General features: G+C 48.9%; 1 protein-coding gene across 1 annotated transcript; it reads left to right on the top strand.

Moving 5' to 3' along the window:
- Positions 1-702: 702 nt before the first annotated feature.
- Positions 703-1537, top strand: F5Z01DRAFT_669477 (uncharacterized protein). The gene has a single exon (XM_046264425.1). It carries the CDS (start codon positions 784-786, stop codon positions 1396-1398), a length of 615 nt encoding a protein of 204 aa, XP_046113274.1. The 5' UTR covers positions 703-783; the 3' UTR covers positions 1399-1537.

The raw sequence follows: 1537 nt of genomic DNA, 5'->3' as shown, positions 1-1537 counted from the left end.
ACTAACTCTTAATACCACGACCACGGTGATTAATTATATTTAATTACTACTAATTACTCTTACTTAACCGTGATTATTTTGTGATTACCTTAGTATATAGGAAGCCTAGCTTCGCTATAGCTAGTCTCTACTAGCTCCTTAGCTATTAATATAATTATCTACGTAAGATCTACTATCTCGTATATAGACTATAACCCGACCGCTTAAGTTAACGATATCCTAGTATACTTAGTTTATAAACCGACCTTAGATCTACCTACCCTGTAGCTAGTCTGATCCGAACGTCACACTTACCCTCACTTACTTCTTTGTGCTTGTGCAGTCGTAAGGCTACCATACTAATGCGCAGTACGTACTATACTTACTCGGAAAAGTCGAACAGGTTGGTCCGAGGGTTAAGTGTCGATTTGCGACTACTTGTGAATTCCAGTGTTGATTGGGTCCTCCGTGATTTTAATGGGGCATAAGCTCGGACTATTACGTACTTGTACTCTGTTCGTGTTTTCTGAGTAAATAAGGTATACGTATGCGCCAACATGGCTGCCCGATTGGCTCATATGTGGGTGTGTAGGGCGGAGCTTACATAAGAAATTTCACGCGCGCAACACGTGACGCTTATTGGTGCGCCCAGGCGCGCGACTATTGGCGCCCCTCCGGTAGGGATGAGTCACGCTAAACTCTGCCTGGATATATTATGTTTCCCACCTCCACTCTCGGACGTTCAACGAGTCAACGACGCGACAGCAATATACCTGGTCATCACTCAGTCATTACCCACTCAATATGCCTTCCCCCGTCGGCAGGATAGTTGTCCTCAATGGCTTCCCAGGCACGGGCAAGTTCACTATTCTTAAGCGAGCCAAAGAGCTCCTACCCGCCGACACGACCTGCCTTCTGGACAACCACCTGCTTATCGACCCCGTTGTGACAGTCATACCTGACCGGAGTGATGAACACCACGAGCTGCGACGTATGGTCCGGGCGCCTATCTTTAAAAAGCTGCGAGAACGCGCACGGGAGGGTTACGTCATCTTTATGACCGCATGCCTGGCCGAAAATAACGAGAGGGATACCGCCTTCCTTGAAGAACATCTTGACATAGCGCGCGGAACCGATATCCCTTTTTTCTGGGTGAATGCCCATTGCGATCAGAAAGCCTTGGAACAGCGCCTCAGCAGCCCCGAGCGCTGCCATGGAGCCAAGACGAAGCTTACGGATGTGTGCGTCCTCCAGAACCTGCTGCGGGAGCATTCTCTCATTGAGCCGAGCAAGATTGCGGACGGACCGGTGAAGTTGGTGGTGGAAACATTGGACGTCAGCGGGCCGGTGGAAATATCTGTCAGCCATCTAATGAGCATGATTGATTTTCCGCAAGGTGTTGTTCCAGCATGCGCCTGATTTCGGTAGATACAGAGCGACTACTGTTGTTTGTGGGCATGTTTGGGGCCCAATAGGCGGGCACCCAGGTGCCCAAATAACGGTCGCACCTAGGTGCCTAAATAATACATATTAGCCAATCAAATACCTCACGTAGCCG

This window comes from Emericellopsis atlantica (genome assembly GCF_019669845.1).
Source record: "Emericellopsis atlantica unplaced genomic scaffold F5Z01scaffold_98, whole genome shotgun sequence".
In the NCBI taxonomy this organism is placed as follows: domain Eukaryota; kingdom Fungi; phylum Ascomycota; class Sordariomycetes; order Hypocreales; family Bionectriaceae; genus Emericellopsis; species Emericellopsis atlantica.
This window is presented reverse-complemented; position numbering and strand designations above follow the sequence as displayed.